Here is a 26,055-nt window from a genome sequence, read left to right on the forward strand (position 1 = left end):
TCTTCAATTGCCATCTGCCCTTCTTAAAAGGCGGACTGAAAAGCAATTATTTCCGGCATTAAAGAAAATTTACGAAAAAAAACAATGGATACAGAAAATCCTTTTCTTCTTTTTAATCCGATTGTACGGTTAACTTATAAAACATTATGACACAAATCGATTCTTCTAGTGAATGATAAGGATCATCTCATAACATAACCATGGCAACACATTCAGTCTAAGCCATGTTTAGAATCAGAATCATTTTTTGACCTATTTATAAGAATTTAGTGGTTCTCCAGATGGTATGTACTAGTGATTAAAACAATATTCAAACATAAGAAACCTGTTTTTGGTAATATGTGGACCGTTCTTCAAACTAGCTGCTAGTGACTGAAACTGAATAAATATTCATATTTTGAAGTCGGTTCTTCTAAGAAATGAAAAATCGTGACAGCCATTTTAATGGCAAGTGCTTTGCAGTCTGATTAGGAAGGTAATATATTGTGCTAGCTTTAAGTTGCCAGAATTTTTCAAAAATGACCTAAGGCTATATTCAAGTTCACTTTTTGATTTTAGTGGATTATTATTTTGGTATGAACCCTTAAAAATACTTTTAAAGAGTTTTCGGCTTATTCTAAATGTACAAATAAAATCAGGCGAGTGGCGCGACCAAATGAAGCGGCCGTAGAATGAACCTATAAACTGACGAATTTTATTAAATGAAAAAACACAACCCATCTCAATAGAAAAAAATTTCTAAGGATTAAAAGTCAATAAAACCTTTGGTTTTATTAACCCCAAAGTGTTTAATGAAGACTTTGTAAATTCACTACAGATAAACATACTTGTTTTTTCAACGTCTTCATTAAATCACAAAGAAAACAAATCGGTTCAGAAGGCAGTTTGAATTCACGTTTCAAGAAGGGAATTTCTTATGAGGATTGAGCCAGATATACAAAGGTATTCATTCAATTTGTTGCGCAAAGTCGCATGAAACAGGACGAAATGGAATAATTTAGAAAAATTACCACTATATATTATATTTAAGAGTGATGAATGCATAGCTTATTTGGTGGTATACAGTTCTTGGAAATATGAGACATACCAATATAAAGAAAAAGTGGCGAATCACTTACTTAAACACACAAGATTAGGTACTTCAGAAATTGTTATAATGAGAGTAAAGTAAACGTACTCTGATTCTCTCTGATGTACTCACCAGTGGAAGAATCTTAATAGACAAGTAACTCTATGATAAAGCTGTCTATGTGTCGATAACTATAAAATTGACAACTAAGGTAATTATAATCTTCAAAGTCAGTGTATTCTGCTTATCTGTTTAGCTTACTAGGCTCCATCCATCGAGTCTAAACACTGATAGCTACAAGCTCAGAATCTAAGTTTTAGATTGACTGACTTTTGAAAAAATTTCTATTCCGGAAGGCACATTTTAATCACGGATTGTAGACAAATGAAGAATGAGTGATTATAAATCAGTAGTCAGGACTCCTCGCAAACAAGTACCCACAGTCCCATGCGATATCGGGAGCAAGATATTCAGATATTGTGGAAAGCGCAAAATCATTGAGCTGCTTATTGGAAATCCGGTAGTTCCTGTCTTTGACAGGACAGTAACAATGTGAGATTTGATATAATTTCCGCAAACCTTATTAAATAATAATCATATGTTAATTAGTAATTAGCTAGGAGAGAGAAATTTTGAGGTTACAATCGGAAACTATTGCCTGTGGAATTAAACAGTATATGCAACGTCTACTGTAAAACCTGTAAAACTTGATTAACCTAATCAGTCAAAAGTAGTTGTAGTTGGAATGCCCTTTTCGAACTTAGTCGAAACATTTACAGCTTAGTCATGAATTTTAGAGTTTCAAACGGTATATGTTTACAGAAATAAATTAGCTACCAATACGGAGACGTTCCAATAGACTGGCTATGTTGAGTGTTTATGGTGTCTTTTGGTTTATGCTACCTGCTGAGAAATAGATCTTTTGGCATAGAGAAACTTTTTGAAAAAATATGCTTCAAAATGAATCAAAATACCTTCCTTATTTCTGAAACTCAAACATTATCTCTGTTTAAAACTTTTTATTGGTTAGAAAATCATGACTTTCAAACTATTACCATAGCGACGTAAGGATAAGCATATATGCTTATATAAATGTTTCTTATGTTTTTTATACTTTGAAATTACGGAAGCTAAATTTAGAGCTATATTTTTGTCTCATTGATTATATGGTTTCTGGTTTGACTTTTGTATTGATGAATATAAGGAAATTGTTTTGATTACATTTTATTCACTTAGAATTCAAGCTGAAAACTGAATTTTTTGTTACCCCTTTGTTCACCAATGAATTACTTTAAAATGAATATTAGACAATCTTCATAGAATGATGAGTCATATAAACCAGCCAAACCAGAAGTGAGAAAAAAATGTCAATGATGTGTTATATATCTAGAGCTTGGATCCTTTCAACCACTGAATCCTGACTGAATAGTTATATAGTAATGCACTCCTCTCTGATACTTCACCTAGGGTATTTTGTTTTGAATGCATTGATCACACTACTGAGATGCCACAAACCAGAATAAGGCAATAATTAGTGCCTCCCAGTTTTCAGCTGTTCTTTCGACATTAGTTTTCAGTGAAAACTATCTTCAAATCCTTTATTTGGTATGACCTGAATACAGTATGTAGCATGTATGAAACATTTCACCCCAGTTACTTTGAAACCTCTATTTTACAACCTTAGGTTTGATAGAAAAGAAACAGCACACAATAATACGAAGAAAAATAAGTAGAAAAACAGTTTAATAAGGTTTTCATAAAAAATCCAATCATAACCTCAGAATATTAGTTCTTCAATTCGTTTATTTGGTCAGAATGTCCAAGCAATTAAAAAAAAGAGTTAACAAGCAAATGATGTTCGTTAATTCTGATAAGTCGATATAAATCCTCACATTATTTGTGTTGCCACATTGAGGTTGGTAAATATTACCTCTATGGTGTGAATAACCAGCACTAACGTGTCATCTTGAAACAGTAGAATAACATTGACCATAAAATGTTTTGTATGTATTTTATTCTCATTATCAGACTTTTAACCTTCATATTTATCTTTTGTATTTCTATTTTTTACAGAACGGACTGAATGCGCTACACTTAGCGTGTAAAGAAGGCCGAACTGACGTTGTAAAGGAATTATTATCACATGGCGCGTCAGTTTATATGATCACAAGAAAAGGCAACTCTGCTTTACATATTGCTAGCCTTGCAGGACATCTAGAGATCGTAAAATTGTTAGTTGACCATGGGGCTGATATAAATGCGCAGTCTCAAGTAAGAAGTTCAGTAAAATAGTTTAAATGCGGCTTTATATGGTAGCAGTACGTAAAATATTTACTTCAGTAGGTCATCAGAGGATATGTATTTAATTTGTTTTAAGTACCCAGGGTTAGCTTTTATGCTTGATAGGCTACTTCCATTCAAAAGTGCATGTCAGGACACATCATCTTTATAAATCTTGAAATATCCCAGCCTCATGCAAAGTTGGGTAATCTTGTTATTAATGTATATTCTAGTCTTAGATGACAGACGTCCCTTTTAAAGGTCTTTATATTTTAAAGCTGAAGGTAAATAACTTATGTCATTCATTGAATAGGTATCTGAAAATCATAACTGTGTTTTTATGTAATTACAAAACTGTTGTAACTTGTGGCTTTGTGCCCAATTAATATATAACATAATGATACTTCTAATTAGAGAACAGTGATTTATCGACCGGACAAATGACGCGTAAACCCGTACGAGCAGTCTAGAGTACTTACCGGTCCTTCTTCCTGCCTAGCCCTGCCTGTTGAGTCCAGAACACAAATCTCAGCCTCTGAGATATGAATCATGTGTTTCAAACATATTGGGTTTATATGCAAACCAAACAGACCACATCACACCACAAAGTGGCAAACAACATTTGTACAAGATCTAGCCAAAAGTGGCTGTGAATGTGGGAGACTGTAATTAATAGACCGGGTAAAACTGCAGAACGGTAAACCATATAATAATAGTCTATGGGTCAAAATAACGCTGATAATAAGAGAAACATGAATATGGATAGTTTCATTACTTAAAAATTATACAACAAAAATATATGTATAGTAACTGTTCATAAATGGATCCCAACAGTTACCATTCAATATTCTCGTCGGGATATAACAAAAAGAGTAATTTTTAACTTTAAGTGTCTTAAAAGGTATATTTTTAGTCAGACAGTTCGAAATATATTGTGTTAATCTATCATGTAGTATTCTCTTTGTATGATCTAGAGAGACTAATTTTTTTAAAGACAGTGGTATGGCTAGTATTTGTAGAACATAGCCTATTCGCTTCTGTGTTTATCATACTGACGGTAGTTTGTATGGTAATAATTTTATTAATGAAACACAGTTAGGCCAATTGGGACTTGTGGGGGTTGTTGAAAACTTAAGTAATTCGAATCACACTCAAATTAACCAAAAATGATCATTTTCTTCTGTGACATAACTTTGAAAAAGTTTGAAAAATGATGAACAACAACTTCTTAAAATAGGAAGAAAGAGACATTTAGTATCATTTCTTTTACACAACACAATTTCAAGGATTTTATGAATAGAATGTCTTAAAATACTTCACCTGTTTTGTGACGTGGAGAACCACCACTAAGATTCGAACCGTCAGTGTAAGACTATATGTTACCCGGCATATACTAAAATTGGTCAATAAACTCCATTTATTTAACACAGAGTAATGATCAAATACATCTACTTATCACAAATAGATCCAGTAGACAAATATGCATTAATTCAGGATGCTAATTTTCTAACTGAAAAGAACACTTAAAAGAAGTATATCGAAGTGCAAAACAAGATCATAAGTTCAAAAGAAATGCTCAGATATCAAAAGATGATTATTTAATACAAGTTTGATACGCATAAACCCATCTAACGTAGACACTGGATCACTAACTGCCGATTTTTAACATTTTATATACTTTGCCTTGGATATTTACAGTCTCCAAAGCGTCGTCTAAGCGTAAAAAGGTTTCCCACTCTATTCAAATGCTCCATTTTTGTACATCAGATTAGCTGGTAGCCAGATTTTCAAAATTTCTGTTCAATCATTACTATATTGGAGATTACTTGCAAGCCATTTAACCAAGACCACTCTTCATTTCTTAGTCACTATGACATCGCCTCCACCCCTTAAGAAGCAAAATAATCATCATCTCCCAGATCCTTAGTATTACACTCAAATCATGCTGCATATGCAAAGTATGTTTTTCAACAGTGAACACTTTGATGCTTATTCTTCCATTTAGTTGTGATATAGAAACAATTGGAATTCAGAGATTACTTCCTGTTTGTTAGCTGTAACAGATAATTGTGTATCAAAGATAGCAAGCCAATGAAAAATGAGTTTTCTTTATGTTTTTAGTGTTTCTGATATTTTACTGTGTTGGGATTGGATACAAATCGTAAACTAAATAAGGTTTTTTAATAATTATCATCAACAAATTATCCTACGTATTGGTTGTTCTTACTGTTTGGGAAAAGAGGGGATGAACTACAAAGACTTAAGGAGGAAGTGAAATCGAAGAAAACAATATAAGCAATAGGAGAAACTTATGAAAAGAAATCATTTCAGGTGACACTTGTGTCTGTAAGCGGTGTAATTTATTGATCTTATGAGAACTGGATAAATGGACTAACACAGTGATTTCGTGCTGATGTTATTACATAGAAACATAATACTTAATTGAGTAATTGACATCCTTACGCTAATTAATTATATGTTATTCACTGGTGGACTACAATTAATGATCTTCAATGCCTAATATTTGTAAAAATGAAACTGAGGCGGTGTAATTTATATAAAATGACATCTTGTTTATGAAAATGTTGTTTAATGCATAAGATTGAGTCGATTTGAATTTCTTTTCATTCAGAACGGATTTACACCTCTTTACATGTCGGCTCAAGAAAACCATGTTGAAGTTGTTCAGTACCTTCTGGACAAATCTGCTAATCAGGCTTTATCAACGGAGGTTGGTTTAATCATGTTTAATTAAAACCGTTTGTATTTACTTTTAATAAATTATACTCTTTAAATAACATCTCCAAACACTAATTTTCCTGATTACTGCTTATACTCTTATTACCTCTACCACTACGGGACTTGAATCAACCACTGCATCTCTGTGCTAATGTGGTGTGGCAACTCGAACTGATGTACGTACGTACGAAGTTCTACGTTGTTACTGACTGACTAATAAATTAGCATTGCATTATTTTACTAAAGAATTAAAGATATGAAATTATGGAGAATATTTGGAGTTTAATTGAATGCTCTTGGTGGTAGTGTGTTATCAGAGCTCAGTGATTTTAGTGGAAACATTCATTGTCGTTCTGATAAACATTTTTAGCCCCTACTTCATGTAGATATCAGTGAATGTTTTTCAAATAAATCATATGGCTAAGAGAACACATCACTTCAAAAAATACAGATTTGCTAACTGGTTGCAAAATTATTTGAATTTGTATCAAGTAACATATTATCTATAATATTTCTCACACATACTTTTTTGGTGGTTTTCCATTTATTTTCGAACCAAATCTTTATTTGTAAGCGTTTCCGAGGGTGTCCTCAAGTGACTTTAATACTCATTAGAATTCATCTATGAAGAGACTCCGGCTACTAGTTTCAAATGATGATCCCAATCATGCTTACTTAGACGTATAAAGTGGAGACTTCAAATCAGAAGGACTCTGATGTACTACTTATTTATTCAGACAATAAATAACCGTTCTCCTTAGTCCTAAGAAAAAAATGGTTCGGGGACTCATGTAGATTTGCTTGCCCTTATGATATGTTGCGAATAATTAGGTTCCATTATTGCCATTAACATTCATTGTAGCTCTTTAAAAATAAACCATCATCTTTAAAATGAATGTGATTCTTTTTAAGCTTGATTTATTCATTGTTTTATATGGTAAATCTAAAATGTACTGGGTCATTCTACTCTTGTAATTGTTTTTTGTTTTACGAATCGATGAGTGAATTCTATCTGTCATCCTTCATAATGAAATCCTACCGGCGAAGTTTATTCTTAATGAATTAATAAGGAAACTAATTTCAACCGGTTTCTAACCACAAAAGCAACAAATAAATAGGAGAAATCATCAATAAACCGATTTTTGTTGAAAGTTGTAGGCATGAGTAAATGGTTCCCCCACATTTATCAATATTTCTTAACTTCAGAGATATTCTCCTGGAGTTTCCGTCAATTATTGATCACGTGTGAATAAAAACTTTTTTCCAGTATTAGAAGAATTTCAAAATGCTTATTCTAAATAAATCCATGTGATGAATGTATGAATCAGCTTAACTGATTACTTGTCATAGTATTCATTGAAAATGTTAAATGTAATTTAGTGGTTTATATCATAAGAAAATCTTGATTAACAAAACTTAAACTGTGTGTCAATACTTGGCATTTATTCTAATCATTTTTTAACTGTTTCAAAATAATATCTACTACTCAAATAGCCTTACAGTTAAATAATCGTTATTTTACAAGTTTCCATGAAAAGCGTTGGTTAGTTTAACAGAATAACCAACGGATTATATCGTTATTTAATGACACAGCATTTTTATTTTTCGTTACTATGAATTTCTTAATATTAGCTTTCCTTTATTAAAAGAAAAGGTTTGAAAGTTATCTCTTATCTACAGAGTAATCTATTTTGATTATCCTTTCAAGGAAAGTTATTTCATTACATACAATGATATCAAATATTTGATGTTCAAATGGTTTTGTGTAAACCTTTCCATTACCTGTTGTATGTTATTTCCATTTTTTTAAAAATGAATTCATTATACATTTTAACTATAGACCATTGAGTAAAATCAATGATGGTGTGCTAATTAACTTTGCGTGAGATAATTTATAAACTGAGTAAAAACTATCTGCAGACAAGCTTTTTACTGAGGGTAAACAAAATTCATGTCTCATAAAAACTACTGTTTAATTTATTAATAATTGCATTACGAATCTTAGTGACTAAAAATTAGTGTATAATCTAAGGTTTCCATAAAATAGGCATTTACTGGAAATCGGGACAGTGATTTATAAAAATATCTAGTTGAGATAACTCCATTTAGGTTCCTGCCTTAGGAACATTAAATAATCATATTTTTGGCTAAAAGGTCAACTATTCTAACATAACGAGTAATATAAACAACGCCTTCTGGTAAGTAGAATTCGAAATGGTTGGCATCACCATTTAACAACATAATCTGATGTAGTTTCCATTAAAATAAACTACTCGCAATGTATGAAGCAACAAGTATACTTTCTGTGACCATATATTACCTTGCGATTAGGTTTTATTTATAAGATTATTAAATTTGAAAATCTACACCTAAATGTCACCACCTTAACTGCAAAGCTTGGTTTGTTTTAAAATATTTGTATTCTTTATCAGGATCAGGGATAAAGTGTTTTTTTATAACTTTAGTTCAACTGACAGAATTAAGGGTATAACAACAAAGAATTTGAATATATTCGACCGTATCGAAAAATAGAATTATATACTTTCTTAGGAAATCAGATAACTCCATTAGTTGTTTAAATGTTTCTGAAGTATCTCTCCATAGATCGCATGTGGGATTTTTTGGAAGTGAGGTAACGATCTTAGTAAAATTTTCGGTTTACGGGATTTTGGTATACCATAAAATTGACGGAGTACAAGTTTATTAGATTTTATTTACTATTAGTTTTGTTTTATTAATTGCCCTGCTTTTTTTAGTTTATTAGTGGTCTTGTTGATGTAATTACTCAGTTTTTGATTACATTAGCTTCATCAGTTGCTATAATCAGTTACTCAGCCCCGTTAAAGTACCCCTTAGTATCCGGAATCGATATTTTATTTAGACAAATAAGGAGGAACAATCCTTTTGACATCAGTCATAATACAGAAAGTCAGTTAAGGTCTTTTTTTACAGCACAACTGAGGAATATTTTACAATGTAAAGCTGAACCCTTATGTAAGCTTGTTGTTGACACTCAGCTATGGATTACAATAATTCGGTTATTATGGGCATTAAATCCATACTTAACCCTAATGTGATCATAGTAACACTGTAGACGTCTTAGTAGTTATCACAATGAAAATGAAGGTTGAGCAAATACGTTACCAGATTATTAGTGTCTATTTATTTTGGAAATGTTTGTCAAATACCACCCTTAGTTTGCTGCTCAAAGCAAAACAGCAGTGTATGTAAAGTATGAAGTTCAGGAATTCAAAATATTTCATTTATTTCTCGTATGAACTGTTTAAAGTTCCCGAGTCATTGAAAACATAATACCCATTTTTAGAATCTAGACATTTGAAAAAGTTAACGAGAGGTACATCCTATCTGCAACATATTCACGGCTATTTTGAAATTTATTTTGGTCATCAATAAGGATTAGGTATATGATAACCCATCAGTGATTGGCTTGTCTGGGTTTATTCACTTGTTTTAATTTATAAACTAAACAGATTTAATCAATCATACATAACATATCCTGTTTTTATGAACTCCTTTTGCGCACATTCTTACATTAAACCCCTGTGAAGATAAAACTAATTATCTTACCGATGCCTCCCAAGCCGCTTGTAAGTAACCGTTTCCGAATGCAACAATAAGGAAAAATCAATAGAAGAAATAAAATAACTCTTAATCAATGTTGGATATGATACAAAAGTAGATTAGTGAAAGGTAATACATGTTAAAGAATAATAAGAATCGTTTGTAGGTTTAATGTATAAATATTTAATAAGATAAAATTATAAAGGGCATTAAGATAGGTTTTTAGACATAAAAATCTAGCGTCATAAATTTTGTGACACAATGGTTGTATAGCAAGTTTCAATGAATAAGGTTCATGCAGCAAGCAACATTGAAATTTACTTAACCTATTTTAAATATTACCGAAATAAACTCGCTGTTTTGAATCATGAAAGTAAACTGAATAAAATAAGAATACGAAAGTAATTACAATTTATTTTCAAATAAGCTAATAATGAAGAAACAATGTGAAACAATCTTTCTGGTAGTACTTATCGTATAACAGTACAGATACATTTATCATTCTGTTTGGTGAAGTTTTTTTTTGTCGATATCACTAATTCCGTATAACCTCAACTTTAAACTAAAATGTTTCCGTTTTGTATTTTCTATACACTGAGATTCCCAAATTAATGCTTATTTACTATATCATGTTTCCCTATTTGCTTTATTCAGGATGGTTTCACACCACTTGCAGTGGCACTACAGCAAGGACATGATCGTGTTATAAGTCTGCTACTGGAAAGGGATTCTCGCGGAAAAATTCGCTTACCCGCTCTACATATTGCTGCGAAGAAAGATGATGTTCATGCTGCTAAATTGTTACTCAATAACAGCGAAATAAATGTGGATCACACATCGGCTGTGAGTGCTTTTTGCAGATACTACATATTGTTTTACACACCAAATAAGGATGATTTCGACTGCGTTATCAATATTACAATAAAGTTGCCTGTGATGGATATTATTTTGAGTTTATTTATTGAAGAGGAATAATCGTATAACTATGGTCTAATCAGTAACCGTACCACTCTGATAAATATTAATTTAATCAAATATGAATAGGACTGTTAAATGAAGTCGTACAAAACAATGAGTGACGAATTAAACATTTTGAATTTTTCGTAATGCAGTAAATTATACAGCACAGTTTCTTCGTTGTATCTACATAAATCCACAGCGAATACGAAGTACATCGAAAAGTTAGCCCCCTGAAAATAGAACTAAACATGTCGAAACGTATTAACAAAGCTTCATTTCTGGATCGCTACCTTCAAAGAATGTGTTCGAACGCTTATTTTCAGTTTGATTTCTTTCTTATTATAAATACCACTGTTATATGATAGAATCTCATGAGGATATCACCTAAAAACCTAAAGCATTGATTTAAAAGGCTTTCTTACATATTCTCGATAAATATTTTGGACGGAATTGCGTAATGTGACTACAGAATATACATAATATTTTTTCAGTCATGGATGTCAACCTTACTTCTTTAGATTGTATTACTTCCTGTCATGCCCTTGATAAATATGCTGAAAAATGCTAGCCTATGACTCACATATAACTGAATTAATTAAGATTGCATCGAGAGGTTTTAAAGTTGAAATGGTTTAAGTTAATCAAACCATATATAATATTAAAACTAGAACCTTGTTATATACACATTTATGATATTCATTGAAGTTATTACTTATATAGTCTTTCATTCATCATTTGTTTCATAGCAGTATAGCACGTTTACTTGCTAATTTTGTGATGTCATTATACTTTTACAGAGTGGATTTACTCCTTTACACATTGCCGCTCACTATGGGAATGTTAATATAGCTAAGTTGTTGATTGAGAAAGGAGCGAATATTAATTACCAGGCAAAAGTAAGTCCCGTTTTTATCATTACTCGATCCAGTATCTTGTTAAAGAATCAATTAGTTTCAGAGATAATATATAATCAGATCAGTACTGACCAGTTGATAAGTTTGATCTCAATGACATTTCAGTTATTCATGTATACATATAGTATTGAACCAAAAGAGTAGTTAGGACAAGAATGGATTATGGCTAGGTTATGAACTCAAAAGAGTTTGGTATTCTCAATCAATGATGTTGAAAACTTTAGGAACGCAAGTTAAAAACCTATTAGTCGTTAGTTATCTGAGAAATATATTATCTATTTCAGGGAATACAATGATAAAATTATTTCTAAAGATGGTTGCATTTTAAAACTAGATTAACTAATTTTTAAAAATTATCACTATGTTGAACTGCCTATAAAAAAAAGAAAAATACGCTTTTCAATGGATTATTGTCAAGTCCTACTGTCATAATTTCAATTAATGACAAAAAGGAATTTATTTCACTTTGGATCAAACTCATTTTTATTAGCATGTAAGTAAAATAGGTTTTTTAAAGTCTGTTACTTAACTTACGTAAGGAAAATATATTCTTCAGTTTTGCCTGAATGAGTGTTACACCATATGACATAGTCACTAATGAATTTTGATAATAGATACTCAAGAATGAAAGAAATATTGTTAATAATTATTCTACATATAACCAGTCACCAGTGAATTATAGGTCAAATTAATAAAATTACTATACTGTAGAACTTCCGTTTTATCTCTCACCTTATATAGAAGACATTGAGAACTGTGGAAGTAACATAGTAAGTAAGAACGTTTTGTTTAAATAGATGACCTATGAATTTCTATGAATCTTTGTCAACCTAGATTAATATTCAGAACCTGAGACAACTAATCTTCATAACTCGTATTGATAATTCACACGGTGTATCTGTAACAAAGAAAATATGTGCACTTCCCCGACCTCAGTGATTGATTATATGGATTCTTAGTCTCCGGTACTGTGACACAAATGTTATTTATGTGGTATATATAGTCTAATAATTATACTTACATCTTAGCGTCTTGTCTTATTTGTAGGGTTAAGGTAGTTTCAACTGCCCTGCTTCTTTTGTAATTATATCCATAAATGTCTTGGGTAACCTTCAAATCATTTACATTTCACTTGACTGGAAACTATAGTTGAAGGATTTCTCATTTGAGTTTTTACTATGGAATTGACGTAAGCTGGTAACACAGTAGTTGAAAAATTTATTAATATGAGTCAATTTCCTTCAAATCCCTGGAAAAAAATCATGCTAACGTTTGTGTAATGAAATGAAAGGAAGATTTTATCTAAATGTGCCCGTTTTACATAAACGATGTACCAAATATGAAGTATTAATCATAATTTTGATTTCTTTCTATATATGATGGAACAGAATTGTATAACACCGTTACATGTAGCTGCTAAATGGGGAAAGAACGAAGTTCTAAGCGAATTGATACTAGCAGGAGCTGAAGTAAATAGTCGTACGCGAGATGGACTAACACCTTTACACTGTGCATCTCGTGCGGGTCAAACTGCTACAGTGGAATATTTATTGAAAAATGGAGCTGATCACACTTTGAAAACAAAGGTACTTTCCACACTTTTTCTATGATGTACAATTTAATTAGTATATAGTTTATAGAAAATAATGTGAATACTGAATAAATATGACAAGTCGTACTGTCAGTTGTTTGAGGTTAGACATAACCTTTAACCTTAGCATATATTAAGTATGTCATCTGATGCTAACAGGGAATCATATCTTTAACAAAATGTACTTTATTTAAAAAGTAATGACTGGAGTAGAGTAGTGATTCACATTGATAAGGTTATTTTTTAAACCGAATTTATATGAAACCTATATAATTTACTGTATTTTGATTAAGACAGTCGGTAAATTATGATAGGACTGGCTGGTCGTGTTAATTTGTTGACTAACGACTTAACAGATCACTACAATGGATAATATAAAATAACTTGTTTGAATAGTTGGATAAGTAACTTACATTTCTAGGAAAGAAGACTGCAATTTTATGTTTAAAAGTCTGATATATTACCTATTAAGCCACCATCAAACTTCAAATGCATTCGGGATTTTCGCAAACATTTAGAGGAGCTGAACTGATATCCGATACTAGAAATATACATCAGAAAATTTTATTGAGATTGGGCAGTCAAATTATTTTACTCATCTCAATAAAATATGGCATTTGACCGTTATCTGGCAAACACATTTCGTGACAATTGGAGAAATATTCTGACAATATTTAGTGTTATACAAGATCAAAGTAACATGAAAAGAAATGACTGTTGTGTAATTTGTTTACACTAAATTTTCATCAAACTAAATCTTCAAACAGATTTACAAGTTTTCTATACATCAAGACCCTATCATTCAATACCAATCACAAGTTATTAATAACCTTATCTTTAATTATTTACTTTATATCAAAACAATACAAAGGTTCATTGAGATGTGGACTATCTAATTATCAGTTTTTAATAAAGTTTTCACAGTAGAAATACTGACGAGATTCGCACGCTTTCTTTCCAAAATTTGTAAAGTTAAATCTGACATGTTCATTTCTAATCTTGGAAAATAGTTGAATAAGTGGTACTAATAATTCCCACACTTTTATTATTAATCTTTTATAAAGATGATACATAGAATCATCATTGTGACTAGAGTATATAAAATACTTTTCTTCTTTGTGATATTTAGATGAGGTAGTTAATAAATTCTAAGAAGTGAAGAAACTATAAAAAAATAGTTCAATACTTAGTATTCTTAGGATAAATGTTTCAACATTTGAATACGTAATTCTATTTCATATGTTTCTGTACATTTTTCTTGGCAGAATGACTTGACGCCATTGCATTTAGCTGCACAAGGTGCTAATGAAAGTGTTGTACGATTACTATTGCGGAATGGTTCTAATCCGGATGATGTGACCATTGTAAGTTACAAATAATATTTAAGGCATACTACATTAAGACCAAAGAAAACGTTGAATTAGTGTTGCTTCTAATAATAATTTGTGTTACCATAACAACTTATAATTACTTTTACCGATATTTTGATAGTATAGCATGCTTCTACCAATTAGAAACAACCTACTTAAATATTCCTTCATCTTAACCTTGATTTATCGATTACTTTTCTCTCTAAAGGACGTCATTTGTTTTGAAAGCAGAATTTATACAAGTACTTGTAAAACAAACTTTAAATAACATTATTTCCACTCAAATAACAAAAGTAAACTTGTTTGACGTCAGAAATAACTAGACATGGAACCTTTCAATCATTGTCTCAGAATAGAGACAATCTTCAAGTCAAGCTCATTTTTAGAATCTTGCGTTATAAATCAGTATCCTCGAGGGATCTTGGCCTTCGATGTCATGTTTCGTGAAAAGTCTTAAAGAAATCTGTGGCTGAAGAAACATTATTACACTGTGAAGGAAAGTACTCTTCAAAAAATATTCTTAATTCGTCATTTTGTTTTTTCATTTGGAAATATACAAAATAAGAAAACTTGAAAGGTTTGTACCAAACCCTTATAATCGTTATTGTCTAATGGTTAAGCACTGCACCTGTTATTGTCTGTTTCTAAAGCATCTACTGGTACCTAAACAACTAAGTATCGTTATAGATTGAATTTAATTGCGTTTATGTAAGATGGTCACCTGTTATCATCAGCAGTATGTCTAACATAAAAAGGAATTGTTAACTGATATTTATATCTTACTTTAGTCATCTGAACAACATTCATTCATAGTATCGTCAATTTACCAACAAATTTTCGTTGCATTCTTTGACAACCGATGTACAAATCATTAAAGTCTTCCGAATTTCCAAGTTATGGGAAGAGAATGCTGAACAACCTTTGCTACCAAGAATTATGTAGTTCACATACTGTTTGAGTTGGAGGTAGCGATAATTATCAATAGAAATTGCAAAAATCTTATAAAAATTCGTTTCGATTAATGTTTTATTTAATATTAACCAAGTGTGAACCAATAATTCAACTATAACACTCGTTAACAACGAGTTTACTTATGACCCATTAATAATTAACCGTAAATGAGGATACTACCGAGAATATAAAGCATAAAAACTTGACTATTTGTCAGACCATTTAAATCATCTCTGTCTTTTCGTCTCATAGGATTATCTCACCCCTCTACATGTTGCAGCCCATTGCGGTAACGTGGACGTGGCTCGTGCTTTATTGAATTCCCATTGTAATGTTAATGCAAGAGCTCTGGTAAGTCAACCAAAGCAATAACTGGTAAAGTAAAAATTTACTTATACTAAAATAAGAACGTGAACAAATTTATCACTTGAGGGCTTATCAGAAAGGCAAAAACAAATATCCAGATTAGTCCAGCTGCTGAAGATAATGATTTAGTTCATTTGTAAACTAAACTGTGTACTGTAAAGGTTGGAGAGTGATCTAGAGGGTTATATGTACGGGAAAATGCTTATGACTGACAAATTATGAAACTGACTTTGAATTGAACTTAGATTTTAGTTGAAGAACTCCTCTTTATCACGATATAGCAACGAGTGATACAATCACAAGTCTTCCAAAATCGCTCCAATGAATATTCGCTTAGTAGCCTTGTGAATAGAGCCGAAAAATGTTTGGATTATTGAGCGTTAAAAAAACACTGAAGCCCACGGTGATACTTAAATTATATTCAGAATACATAATAATGAAATTAAAAACAAACGAGGCACAATAATCAAAAGTGAAAAAAGTATGAAATTTGACATCAGTTATAAATTTTATAATGACAAACAGAATGGAACAGCGAATCTATGCAATATTTTATGCAGCGTCAACATAAATCAATCATTTTGGCAGTTTATCGCATTGGCAATTGGATGCCAAAAACGTCAAACAAAGTTATTAGGATGGTGGAAGCACTAGTTATTCAGATTGAAAGACCGAAGCTTCGTGTACAAAACAAATTTATTTAGTCTCTTCTTTTACCCTGACCCATCTCAGGCCCAATAGGCCAGTGGTCGTATCAGTTTCACCAATATACATTCGGTCTTCCCCTTTTGTATTTTCATATTTCAAATTCCTGTTATTCGAATATTGTTACTGTAATTGTTATTATTACTACCAGTATTATTATTATTATTTCACATGACCTTGCGTTATTATCATTATTATTATTATTATGTCCACCATTATTATTAGTCTTGTAAGCACATGAAGAAACTAGTTAGGATTAACCCCATTTTATTGTTTCCTACTTAATTCCTACCATTTCCTGCACTAAGTTATCTTCCATTAAACATCTGATGCAATTTATACCCACATTATTATTTCTCTCACTTCTTGTTATCCATATTTATTCTAACTAATAATCTCACAAATCCAACTGACTCATATACTGATTCTAGTTAACAATACATGCTAGTCATTTCAGCCTTAATCAGTTTATTTTCTTTTCCGAACGATCCTAAATTCACATTTCATAGTTTCAAAAGATGTATTTGCCTTAAACTCGGTAATTTTTTGTTTGATTGATTTGGATATATGTATAACTACGTAGCTTGAAGAGAATTTGTTGGAAAGAATATTCTTCATCCATCTTTCTGTGTTTTCAGTACCTCTAGGATTTTCAAACAGCTTATTTAACTGTCGAAAATCATTTTATAATTATCTCCAGCTTAGGCTGTTTATTATAAATCACTAAACGTGAACATGGTCAAAGAAATAATGATTGACGTTGGAAACCCCAAACCGTCCACTCTCAGCCTTCATAACCATTTTGTATCCAGGTCAAATACAATCGATGCATATACAACATTAATAATAATAACAACCCAATGAATGAGAATTTCAATAAGTTGTCTCAGTGAGTAGCTGTTTATTTTAGCTTTTATTCATACCAGTTAATATTCCGAGAAAGCCACGTAGCAGGGCTAACAAAAGGATCCCTTCTTAAATTTACCCAGATGAACGATAACTAGTTTTCTAGCCTTATTCTGAAAGAGATATGTAGTTTCCCCCTTTAAACTATTTATCTATGCTTGTTGTTTAGAGTTCCTACATTTTGTTTTGCTATTTATACAGAATGGGTTTACTGCACTTCATATCGCATGCAAAAAGTCACGAGTTGAAATGGCTTCAGTTCTTCTTAAATATGGCGCTCTACTTGAAGCAGCCACGGAGGTAAGTAGTTGCCAATTATTTTGTTGCTTTTCTTGAGGTTTATCGACTTGCTTTTAAAAGTCTGTGGATATTGGTGTACATTCCTAGATAAATGCTTTCACTAATTAACACCAAATTATTTGTCGAACAAACGTTGAAACCCCTTAATTTTAAAATCAATTAAAGCCTACAACATCCCTGAAGCTCTCCGCTTACGACATTTTTCCTCCACAGTGGAGAACGTTTTGAAGTAGTCATGGATTGACTTATCACTGCAGTTCTTTATCATCCGAGAGCATAGTAATGGCTTCATCCCCAATCGGATTACGTGAATTTTCTCCAGAATAATGTGTTATCCACGTTCCAAATTTACACGGAAATTATTTGTGAAATTTAAATTTTCCTATTCGAAATGTCTGTAGAAATTACAATGGTCAAAATTTTCACAATTGTTTTGCATGGAAGTATGAGAAACAGATAGTAACCATCGAGTTGTAGTGAAACTGTTTGTACTTTAAAGAGCAATACAGTGTTAAGGAATAATATTATACAGTTAATCCCTGTCTACTTAAATAATAATAAACGAAACTTGCTATAGAAAATTTAGCATCTTGTAAGGCAGTTTATCACTTGGATGGAAAAATATAACGAGAATTATAATTACACTTTTGGTGTGTAAGAGTTTTCAGCTGTCAGCCTCGTCTAATATAAATTTTGTGTCCAAAGAATTTTCGTTACAGATAGCTTTTGCTTTTGAGTTCACCAAGATGTTTTCAGTCATCTTTGTGTTCCCCTGAATATTTTAAAACAGATTTTCAAAGGTTAAATTTATTTTACACTCTTAAAAAACCAAATATGTAAAACACATTTACTGAAATAACAATAACTTTGAAAGTGATCATTTTGTTTTCTATTCATCTACATTTTATTGAAATGTCAGACTGGTCTCACTCCATTACATGTGGCTGCATTTTTTGGGTGTACAGACATTGTCTCATTTCTTTTACAACATGGTACGAATGTGAATCAAACAACGTTGCGTAATGAAACTGCACTACATTTAGCGGCTAGAAATAAACAACTGGAGACAGTGAAAACTCTTCTTGGTTACCAGGCAAATTTAGATTGCCGTACAAGAGTAAGTTATTGACGTGTAAGATAAAACCATTAAGATTTGAATACATTTGGTTTTTAGGTAGATAATGAAAGTTTTGGAACAAGTTCAACACAAAATGTAGTCAATATCTAAGGCCGTTCATTTTAACATCACTTAGTTTGACCCTCATTCAACACCCATATTAAAAATGTTCATACTCTTTTAGTAAAGAATGTTGCTTACTTTTCAGGATCCCCCAGCATTCGCTAACTAATAGATGCATCGGATATAGGTATGAGTCCAGATTACGAGTAGCGAACGAACTATGAGTCTACTTTATATTAATCAGTTGAAGTGGACTTTACTGTAAGAGTTTATGTTTATAGGCTTATAGTTAATGATTGAAAGTAATCTAGACTCAATATACTCGATAACTATCTACTAATTTCTGAAATAAATCTAGAGTGAGGAAACCTTTCTATGTTCAGTCAGAAAATAAGATATCTAAAAGATTTACCCACACACCTACTAAATTGAAAATGGATATAATACCGATTGAATTATTTTACTACAAGCAAAGACAGGAATGCATCATGACCTATGTTAATCTGATTATATCAATGTGAATAAAAGAATAAGAACTAAGCTTCAATTTTCATGTGATCAAGCATCTTTACTATGAAACAAACAAAACATGAAATGACTTTAATACAGTGAAAATATAGTCATGTTATAGAAAATAAAATTATTTGCAGATTGTCTTGACTACATATTTCTTCTTTATTAGGATAATCAAACACCCTTACATGTCGCTGTCCGTACAAACTATCTGCCAATTGTTGAATTGTTATTGAATGCTGGTTCTGATCCTAATATAATGACAAAAGATAATTATACACCATTACACATGGCTATTAAAGAAGACTCAGAAGATATTGTTAGAATATTGATTGAGCACGATGCTAATCCGGAAGTTAAAACAAAGGTGAGTCAATGTTGTCTATTTATTTCTTAAGCAGGCTCTACTTTTAATAACCAAGTTTTAAATTGAGAAATAAAAACTGATTTATTCACCGAATGATTTGATGCCAATAACTAATTCGTTAATAGTATGTTACTGTACACTTCCCCATGTTTAATTAAGACGCATTCTAACACTGTCACTCATTCTCAGCACTTAATCAATATCAGCCAGCTTTTGAGAAAGCCCTACTAGAATACAGACCTTCGAACTTATTTACGGTAATTCACATATTCAAAATCAGTCCATTAAAATGAAATCACAAACCATGTTCTAAACATATATGATATTTTAGTATGCATGTTCATGAGACTAATTGGTTAAAAATTACAAGTAATTTGGTGACGACATTCTTCGAAAGCGACAAAAAATAAAGTCTACAAACTAATTAATATCTTATTATTTGTTATAAAAGATTGACAAGTATATGAGATCGGATGAAATCTTAACAAAAGGTTTGATGAACAACAAATTAGGTCAACATAACACCCTGAATAATTAAATAGAAAATACAGTTTCATATAAATAACAGCGTTTCTTAGACTTCGAAACCAATCCCTCGTTGTTTTATCAGCATAGTTGTGGTAGCATAAATTCACTTAATGATTTGTTTGGTTCACGTGTTACACTTACTAGTTATTCTAGTAAATACATTTGCAAATTTTATTTTCAACAGAAAGGATTTACACCCTTACACTTAGCAGCAAAATATGGTTCATGCAAAACAGCTCACTTGTTAATGGACAGAGCAAAGTCTGATCCGAACGCAACTGGTCCCAATGGCTTCACGCCTGTACATGTGGCCACATATTACAATAATAACAAAGTAAGTTGTCATGATTTTGTAAGCGTTCAACTGCTGCTTCATTTTCGTTTATTCAGCCACGCCATTATTTGTCTTTTATTATATTAAATACTAATTTTCAGGTACCAAGATGAGTTATATTTGTAGTTGAGTAATTCAACGATAGTTCTTGTCAGAAATGTTTAATTAATAATCGAAAACAAATGAATTTATCAACATGATTTCATAACAGCTTAATGTTACTAAGTGCTAACATACGTAATGTTTTGAACAGGACGAAACTAGAAACTAGACTATCATAGAGGGTGTTTACTATTACCAGGATACCTCTAAACTTTAATCATAGAATTTACTAAGTATCAGCACCAAGTTTGACTTAATAATTAGAAATAAATTAGTGTTAGGTTAACTGTTTATAGTATTATTTTTGTACATATAAAATTTGGTCTGTCAACCAATGCTAAATAATTGGAAAGGAACTGATTCTAGTGGTCGAAAATGGTGGGCTATAAACGGTTTACGAATTGTAAATCACATTTCAAACCAACGATATTCCTATGTGGGTCGCGAACTATTAGTGATATAAATAATAATTAATAGTTGCATTTAATAAAATAAACTGTCCCATCGAAAATGTTTTCAAGCTTCAATTTGTGACACAAATTGAATAGTTAAGCGTCTGTCATTCATACAACAGCTACGTAACAATACTGAATTGCAAAAATAAATAGACTTTAAAATTTGAGTATCAGTCTGATAGCATAAATATTGCTGGTTCGAATCTATTTAAAATACAAGTTTTTAAATTTTACCCAAATTCCTGAAACAAATAATCGATAAAACGAGACTAAAGTAGATGGTCTAAATGTAAATTCTAACTGTTTCAAATATTTCATCTAGAACGATGAGAGCTAGTTTAACTTTGATTTAAGATCACGTCAAAATAGCTAGAACCATTTAATTTATATACAGTAATGTGGATACAAATAAGGCAAAATAATGTTAGATGCAATAGCAACATCTGATGTATTCCAAAGGTAGTGTTTTGAAATAAATTCACAATTCTAAGAGATTAGAAACCCCTTTCGAAGTAATATCCAAATGGTTAAAACCAGTATTGAGAAAAATTGTTCTTTTTGAATATTTTATGGAAATTTTTAAACTGCAGCATTCTATTTGGTCGAATTAAATCCTAACCAGAAAACCATACATATAATAATAATAAGATAGGCCCACTATACCTTACTAATGTTTTATCAACTAAATAGTTATTACATTATTAGTGATAATAAAATCCTGCTAAACATGGTAACGGTGAGGTAGTTTCCTTTATAAAAATGACATATTTATGCTTTTATTTATTCTGGCTCACTGTTACCATGTTTAGCGAAATTTAATTGTCACTATAATCGTAATAGTTATCATTTTGAGAAATAATTATATTTGGAATTGTATAGCTTTGAAAATGAATTTGCTGAAGTGAACTCTTCGCTGAACCAGTCTTATTTTATGTTTCAATGGGTATATTCTGTTTACATAATAATTGTTTCGTAAATAATTATATCTTTAAAAAATTTGCTTGAACTGGATAACTGATACTTGAGGAACATCCCCTGAGTTTGAGAAATGCGGAAATCAGTCAGATTTATAAGGACGAATATTTTCCAATATATAGTTTAATACATACTATAAAGTAATGTGAGCACATGAGGATCATAAATTTAATTCTTCAATAGCAGATAACCAGACGAAAGTGATCTAAATACCATTCATCCGTTAATTAGTTGTTATTGATGATTTCTTCTATAAGTAGAGGATCATGGAGAAAGTAAAACTCAGAGACTACAATTTCTTAGCACATTGACCATAAATAAACGAAGCTTATAAGAAATTAGATGTTTTATATCATGAACTGACTTCAGTTAGATAACCATTGAAAACTAGGGAGCAGTCGACAGCTATGGAAAGGTGGGTGACATGGCTCAGAATCGATCACAATGGCGTCGGTGTATACACTCTCTGTCTTCCCTTAAACTACGAGATTAAAATCACTTCATATCTTTCTTTCTACGAACTAATTCTTTCTTCCTGTACTATATCCTTATTGCAATCTTTCTTTTATATATTACCACCTCTGAATTAACTATTATGAATCCGGTGTCCATCTTGTTGTGTTAATGAGGTATGGCAACTTGGACCGATGCATATATGTGCCTGCTCCTACGTTGTAGCCGACTGACTGATGGAAAGGTGAAGACTAAAAGTGAGTAAAATGCTTCAGTAATCAAGGGAATGTAGGCCGCGACTTGGGTCTGGTGGATAATTTACAAATCCACGGACGCATGAATGAAGAGAGTTTTTTTCTGAGTAAGCTGTCATAGAATTTTACTTACAAATGTAGAACCTGATGAGAGTTTCTTGAAAAGAATATTCCATGTTTTAATATCGTTTTAGACAGTTGGATAATTTGCTGACGATAGGCCTATCACAATTTTTATTTCACGAGCACCGTGCGACCTTGCAAGAGCACTTAATCAGTCTGGTATTGCAGCAATCTGGGATCTGTTCGGGCTCGTCTACCTGTTAGTTTTTCATGCAAAATAATCAACTGAGTTATTATTCAATTAACTGAACTTTGGATTAACTTCTATGACTATCTACTTACAACTTAAACCACCATGAGTACCTAACACTTGTCTTACTGTTGATCCTATTTCAGTCCTAAACATGCAAACCATATATGATTATGGGTTATGATCACCACGTTTGTGAGGTTGAGACTGTTTATTCCATTCATAATCATTCCTAAAACATTAGTGATTTTCTTCATTTGACAATAACGTCAAATCGGTTGAAACTTATATTTAATTTTGCATTTACTTTAAAGATGTTGGATAAATTGACAGAATTTGGAGGTGATGTCAATCGACCTGTTAAGAATGGCTTTACACCACTTCATCTGGCAGCCAAACGAAATAATCTAGATTCAATCCATTTATTAGCATCTAAAGGAGCCGTAACTGATAAGGGTTCAAGGAACGGTTATACACCACTTCATTTAGCTTCACAAGATGGTCAAATCGAAATAGTTAAAGTTCTTGTTGAAAAATACAAAGCTCAAGTGAATACTGCAGCCAAGGTATGTGTTGTGTAGACAAACTGATATCCCCATAAGAAGTAGCATCCACTTTCATTTATTTTTTAATTTACACTTTTATTGTACTGAGGAATAGCTCAATATATATTTCATTTATTAGGATAAGCTTAACCATCCAAAAACAAATTTGAATTTCGTGAATGACTCATCTTCATTGGATTGAAAATTGCCCAAAGGTAATCAAAGTCTGAATGTAAAATATACAGACTCCATTAAGACTGTACTAAACCAGGTCTGTCGGCTTCAGAATTATGGATACAACTTTTCTGTTTTACCCGTCTTCTAACAGTGATCAGTTCAAGAGATTGATCGTTAAGCTGATTATATGCTTAGATCTACGAACTTAAATTCCTTATTTCTTTATCTCATTCTATATACTTACAATATATCACTTTTATAGGACGGTTTAACACCACTACATTTGGCGGTACAGGAAGACAAAGCTAACGTAGCCGAATATTTATTAAGTTCAGGCGCATCCATTGATACGAAGACACTGAAAGCTGGGTTTACACCGCTACATTCATCTGCTTATAGGGGACAGCTCGCCTCTGTTCGTCTACTTCTATCATGTGTCCCTGAACATCAACTTCAGCAAGTTATAAACAGTCGCACTCATATGGGTTCAACTCCACTGCATTTGGCAGCCCAACAAGGTCATCTACAAGTAGCTCTAAAACTGATTCAAATGGGAGCTGATCCAAACATTTGTAATAAGGTAATTTTTAAAAAAATCTTATCACACTAATTATAACTTCAATGTTTATACTTGCCTGTGAACACTATTTCTTTAGGTCAAGCGTATGTCTAGTTACAGAGTTTTGTTGATATTGTTTAAATGTAAATAATGCTCGGCTAAATTTTCATAACTTTTGATTTTTTAGCAAGGATGGACAGCAGCAAAATTAGCTCATAAGCAGCATTATTTGAACTTGTTCGAATTGTTGCAATCAGTTACAACTAATGACGGTGACGGAGGTTTACCTAGTTCAAATGGAATAGATGATAATGTAAATCTAATCCACGGTGTAATGCCCTTAGAAAAAGCGGAATATATGACTGATCATATGATCTCAGATAGTGAAGATGAAGGTAGTAAAATTTTTAATTTTTTTACTATAAAACTGAATTATTTGTCAAATAAATTATTGAATTACTGTACAAAATACACTGCTCTATTTAGTTTCATTCAGCAGTAGTTATGTAACCACCTTACGCACTACATCAGAGCAACTAATTATTAGACATTCACTGATATCAAGAATTTTTAACCCGTATGGAGCATGTCCCTTCTGAACACAACTTTATACTTGCTTATACTTATTCATTAAATGAAATTTTTTTAACACTAAGGATTTTAATTTTGACAATGAAAATAGATCCAGAATCTTTGAAAAAATCTTGTGCAGTCATGAATCGGTAGTAATACTTTCCACTCATATCATTAATGATAGTTTCAGTGACAATGAATACGGTGAAGGAAATGGTTAACCTAGTGAGAAAATAGCAAATTAGAATATTAAGCAGATTAATTTATGTTTAAAAAATATACTATTCGATATTAGCACTTGAAGGACAAGACTATCTTACTCGTCTTTCTAAGGAGCATCTACTTGAAACAAAAGGATTCAGATCATGCATTAGTATTTATTGTGATTCATATGATTTCTTTGTTTATTTTTTTTGTTATTACAGGGAAGTAATTAGGATATTAGTTACCAACTGAGAAATGTGTCCTAAAAGCCTGATATTAGTAAGAACTGTCATTCAGTACCTGAAGTAAAATTCAGTTCAATGCAGTAAAACACAAATTTCTTTCCCACTAAAATGAATTCTATTTGATTTAACAAAGATTCACGTTTTGAAAATGGGACATCGTTTTGAGAGAATCTCGTAGTGTTAGTCTATAGCATTCTTTACATAAAATAAATTAATACTAATACTCATAGTTAACTTTACACATAACCAATAATTTCAGAAACTATTATACACGATCATAGGAACCGCATAAGAAATACATTTTTCTATGTGAATATCTTAATCTGTAAGTGTTGTAATTAATAAATGTTGTTTTGATGGTATTTTTGTGTTAATATGCAGCCGACCTTTTATATACACCAGCAATGTTTCGATATCCTGAACAACGTAAAGAAACGTTAGATGAACCAGGTAGGAGTTTTACGCCGAATACATTTGCCCTACGTATAAATGTTTGACTTTAAAGGGTTTTATTTATGATTATTGTTCATTCAAATTACCTTTCT

At 31.6% G+C, this 26,055-nt stretch overlaps 1 protein-coding gene across 1 annotated transcript in view; it reads left to right on the plus strand.

Annotated features, from left to right (window-relative positions):
- The window catches only part of ANK2_4 (Ankyrin-2), an 88,107-nt gene that overhangs the window by 27,385 nt on the left and 34,667 nt on the right, over positions 1-26,055 (plus strand). The window contains exons 3-17 of the mRNA XM_051210900.1: positions 3,143-3,340; positions 5,982-6,080; positions 10,325-10,513; positions 11,428-11,526; positions 12,933-13,130; positions 14,401-14,499; positions 15,709-15,807; positions 17,635-17,733; positions 18,653-18,850; positions 19,596-19,793; positions 20,506-20,655; positions 23,522-23,773; positions 24,192-24,509; positions 24,676-24,883; positions 25,892-25,960. Of these exons, the coding sequence (XP_051070926.1) occupies positions 3,143-3,340; positions 5,982-6,080; positions 10,325-10,513; positions 11,428-11,526; positions 12,933-13,130; positions 14,401-14,499; positions 15,709-15,807; positions 17,635-17,733; positions 18,653-18,850; positions 19,596-19,793; positions 20,506-20,655; positions 23,522-23,773; positions 24,192-24,509; positions 24,676-24,883; positions 25,892-25,960 (2,473 nt within the window). The remainder of the gene's footprint in view (positions 1-3,142; positions 3,341-5,981; positions 6,081-10,324; positions 10,514-11,427; positions 11,527-12,932; positions 13,131-14,400; positions 14,500-15,708; positions 15,808-17,634; positions 17,734-18,652; positions 18,851-19,595; positions 19,794-20,505; positions 20,656-23,521; positions 23,774-24,191; positions 24,510-24,675; positions 24,884-25,891; positions 25,961-26,055) is intronic.

Source organism: Schistosoma haematobium, chromosome ZW (assembly GCF_000699445.3).
Source record: "Schistosoma haematobium chromosome ZW, whole genome shotgun sequence".
Classification (NCBI taxonomy): domain Eukaryota; kingdom Metazoa; phylum Platyhelminthes; class Trematoda; order Strigeidida; family Schistosomatidae; genus Schistosoma; species Schistosoma haematobium.